The 4,256-nt window shown below is 39.6% G+C and overlaps 1 protein-coding gene across 1 annotated transcript; it reads right to left on the reverse strand.

Annotated features, from left to right (window-relative positions):
* Positions 1 to 2,809: 2,809 nt before the first annotated feature.
* Positions 2,810 to 3,618, reverse strand: LOC147580129 (olfactory receptor 11H4). Its single transcript, XM_086708478.1, has one exon. It carries the CDS (start codon positions 3,578 to 3,580, stop codon positions 2,810 to 2,812), a length of 771 nt encoding a protein of 256 aa, XP_086564604.1. The 5' UTR covers positions 3,581 to 3,618.
* Between the last annotated feature and the right edge of the window lie 638 nt (positions 3,619 to 4,256).

The raw sequence follows: 4,256 nt of genomic DNA on the forward strand, positions 1-4,256 counted from the left end.
TTGTGGCATTCAAGCCACTTGCCCAAAGTCATAGCTAGCAGACAAGGCAGTATATAAATGTCTGAATCTAGAGTTTGCACTTTAATGCATTAGTTACAAATTAATATGTATATGTATTATTTGGAAACAAAGGTTTTCATGAGCATAGTGACAGTCTGATGGAATAACCAGCAAATTATCCATGGTCAGATTGGAAAGATAGGAAGGAAAGGGGAACAAACATGTACTGAGAATCTATTATGTGTCTTTTATTATGCTATGGTCCTTACATAAATTGTCTCATTTAATCCTTATGACCTTGTTTTCAAGATATAAGTTACATACCTATTTTACAAAATAAGACCCTAAGAATCTAAGTGTCCAGTTGCATAGCAGAAGGGAAAGTGAGGCTTTCCAGGTTTAAAGAGTAACCTAAGCAACAGTGTGGAGAGGGTAGAGAATGGAGTGGTTGAGTAGCCCGACTAGAGCTGAGGGTTCATTTGGGAAGAGAAGGAAAACAAAGCAGGATTAGTGGAGCCATACTATGAAGTGTGTTGAAGCCCAGACAGAGAACTGAGGAATGTTGACTTTGAAGAGGAGAGTGACAGATTGGTGAGGATGAGAATGCAGGCGGGAAATACATCATCTTTATACACTTCTTCACTGATTGACTTTGTTACAACTGCATATTATTTTCATAAGTAAAATTATTGAGATAAAAGTACTCAACAAGCATTTTGAGTTCTAACTAGGTATCAAAGTGTTGTTGATTCATGGTCATGCAAAGACCATCAAGAACATACTGTAGTCGAAGAAAAATAAGTTTATTAGCTTTTTGCAGCAAGGGAGGAAATATGCCTTGAGGAACATGGGGAATCCAATAGGAAGATGCTAGAAGGGATTTATTATATGATTTGGGTTTGTGTTAATTGACTTTGGGGAGAATGTAAAGAAATAGAGGTTTTCTCTGGATGCTGTCAGGAAGTGGAAGAAAATTCTATGATTAGGTATCTTTGTTTTTAAATTAAATTTTTAAAAAGTTTAAATCTTTGAGAGAGAGAGAGAGAGGGAGAGAGAGAGAGTATGAATGTGGGAGGGTCAGAGAGAGAGAGGGAGACACAGAATCTGAAGCAGGCTCCAGGCTCTGAACTATCAGCACGGAACCCAATGTGGTGCTCAAACTCATGGACTGCAAGATCATGACATGAGCTGAAGTCAGACGCTTAACTGACTGAGCCAACCAGGTGCCCCTGTGATTAGGTATGTTAATTTTTATCTAGAAGGCAATTGGGCTGAAGCTTTACTGGGTAAAGAGGTGGCAGTCACTCATATTAGCCTAAAGAGGGGGATGTTTGGTCATTTTTTATAGTTGGGACTGTGTTCTTGATTTTGTCGGTGCTCAGACATAATTATGGAGTGGTCTTGTTTTGTCTTCATCTATCATGTTCACATAGTGACCTGGTTCGAGGTGGCATTCTGTGGAGTTGTTTATTTTCTTTTTTTTTTTTTTAATTTTTTTTTCAACGTTTTTATTTATTTTTTTTGGGACAGAGAGAGACAGAGCATGAACGGGGGAGGGGCAGAGAGAGAGGGAGACACAGAATCGGAAACAGGCTCCAGGCTCTGAGCCATCAGCCCAGAGCCCGACGCGGGGCTCGAACTCACGGACCGCGAGATCGTGACCTGGCTGAAGTCGGACGCTTAACCGACTGCGCCACCCAGGCGCCCCTGTTTTCAACAGGTTTATAAAGCAGGCTTGGCTGATAGTGCTAGGCCAGCTCCTGGCAGCACTAAGCCGTGAGTGATAATTGCCAGGCCAGTTCCCTGGTTCCAGGGGCTGCTTTCCTCTCTGTCACTGTGTGGTTGGGATCCACAAAGGAAAAAGGTAATTCCTGTCCTCAAGGAGCTTTCTTAGGAGTACACGTAAGTAAATAAATTATGCCACAACATGGTACATGTAATAATAGAACTGTTAAAAGCAACTTCAACAAATTATATTTTAGCTTGTATCTAAGTTTTATTTCAAACATACCACAAAGGAACTATATCTCTAAGAAAATTTGTTGGAAGAGTTCCTATTGGTCAAGAGAGTTTTGCCCCTCTCTTTTAATATAGAGAAACTGTGTTTAGATAAGCTTGTTGGACTAGGAATAAAAAATGAGTGTCTGTTGAAAATTATAGAAAGGTCTTGGGGAGCCTGGGTGGCTCATTCAGTTGGGCGTCCAACTTCAACTCAGGTTATGATCTCATGGTTCCTGAGTTAGAGTCCCATGTCAGACTCTGTGCAGACAGCTCAGAGTCTGGAACCTACTTCGGATTCTGTGTCTTCCTCTCTCTTTGCTCCTCCCCTGACCATGCTGTCTCTCTCTCTCAAAAATAAATAAACATTAAAAAAATTATAGAAAGGTCTCATGGCTAGTTAAAAGCCACTGTACCTTTAATGTACATTAAACATGTGCAGTCTTTTTGTATATCAATTATACCTAAAAAAACTGAAAAAAATCACTGCACCTTTAATAATTTGGTAAAGGTCATTAGACTTGTCCTAAAACTGAAGGTGTATCTTTCAGGGAAGTCTAACTTCTCTCAGAAATTAATCCCATTTTATCACTCCAATTATGATAGGCTTTAGAAAAATTTCACTGCATATTGAATTACAGTGAATTTAGGTTTTAGTAGTCAGCATAGCTTTGTAAGCTGAGCACACTTCCAGTAGAAAAAGAAAGGCTTTTAATTACTGAGGGTAAGAACTAAAAGATTATTAAAAAAAAAAACTTTCACATCTCCAACTTATTCTTTACTGGAATTTGGAAGTATGGACATTTTTGGCTTAAGAATTTTGACTAATTCTCATTCTAAACAGGATGTTTCTCAGGGCAACTTTCATGTCCTTATTACGAAGACTATAAATCAGGGGATTAAAGAGAGGAGTCATTATTGAATATGCCACTGTCAGGATCTTCTGCATCAAAGTTGGGAGGCCATATGTAGGACTCACATACATTACCATGACTGTCCCATAAAAAAGAGACACCACAACTAAATGAGAACCACAGGTGGCAAAAGCCTTTCTCCGTCCAGCTGCAGAAGGGACCTGAAAAACAGCTCTGAGCAACAAGGTATAGGATCGAAGAATGTACATAATAGTAAAAAAGAGAACAAGGGAGCTCTGAGTATAGAAAACAAATTCAGTAATGGGGGCTGGAGCACAAGACAGAGACATCAGTGGATCCATATCACACAGGAAATGATCAATGATATTGGATCCACAGAAGGGGAGTTGGGAGATGAAGAAAATGGGGATTGGGTAGCCAAGGAATCCAGTAAGCCAGCAGAGAGACACCAGAATTCTACAGAGTTTCCCAGTCATGATGGTGGGGTAGTGCAGTGGGTGGCAGATGGCCAGGTACCGATCATAAGCCATTACTGTCAGGAAGAGACATTCAGTTGTGCCCAGGGAAAAGAAGAAGTAGAACTGGAGGAAGCAGGCAGAAAATGAAATGGTCTTGGTTTTGGAGAGAATGTTGGCTAACATGTTAGGAACTGTGGATGAAGCATACCAGATCTCAAGGAAGGCAAAATTTCCCAGCAGAAAGTACATTGGGGTATGCAGTCGTGGGTCCCATCTTATTGCGCAGATAATGGTTCCATTCCCCAGCAGCGTCAAGACATAAGCCACCAAAAAGAGTGAGAAGAGGAAATCTGTATCTCCCAGCAACCAGGGAACCCTAGGAGAATAAACTCAGTCACAAGGTGAATGTGTGTTGCTGACCTGTTCATGGGTCTTAAACCTATGAAGAAGAAAAACATGAGGGTAACACAAGTTTCTTTGCTTCCTACATATCTCAAGAACTTAACTGAGAAGAGAACTTAAGCTCTACAGGAAAATATGAGATATTTTGTGACTAGATGGGAATAAATCTCACCTTATTTTGAATTGATTGTGGTTCTAAATCTTAGTTTTCTTTTGCTAGAATGCAGTGCAGCAAGAATTTTCCACATTAGTGGTACAATGTGAAAATTTTCTTTCTTTTTTGATTTCTTTGATCCCTAAGAAGACCTTTTATGATTTTGGTTTGTTTTTCTAAAGCTGATTATGAATCTTCAATGAACAAACTCATCCATTTTCTCTTACTCAGCTTACCTTGTTAAAAAAAGATTTTGAGGACAGCTGGTGTGATATTGGGTTAAACCTTGGCAAAAGAACAAAATTAGTTGACTTACTCATGGAGATAAAACTTACTCCAGGACATTGGATTTTCAGGATAGTCTAATCA

Source organism: Puma concolor, chromosome B3, assembly GCF_028749965.1.
Source record: "Puma concolor isolate L17-30 chromosome B3, mPumCon1.1.hap2, whole genome shotgun sequence".
NCBI lineage: Eukaryota > Metazoa > Chordata > Mammalia > Carnivora > Felidae > Puma > Puma concolor.

Excerpts from the sequence above, each read along its gene's own strand:
- LOC147580129 (XM_086708478.1), bottom strand. The coding sequence starts at position 3,580 with ATGTACTTTCTGCTGGGAAATTTTGCCTTCCTTGAGATCTGGTATGCT.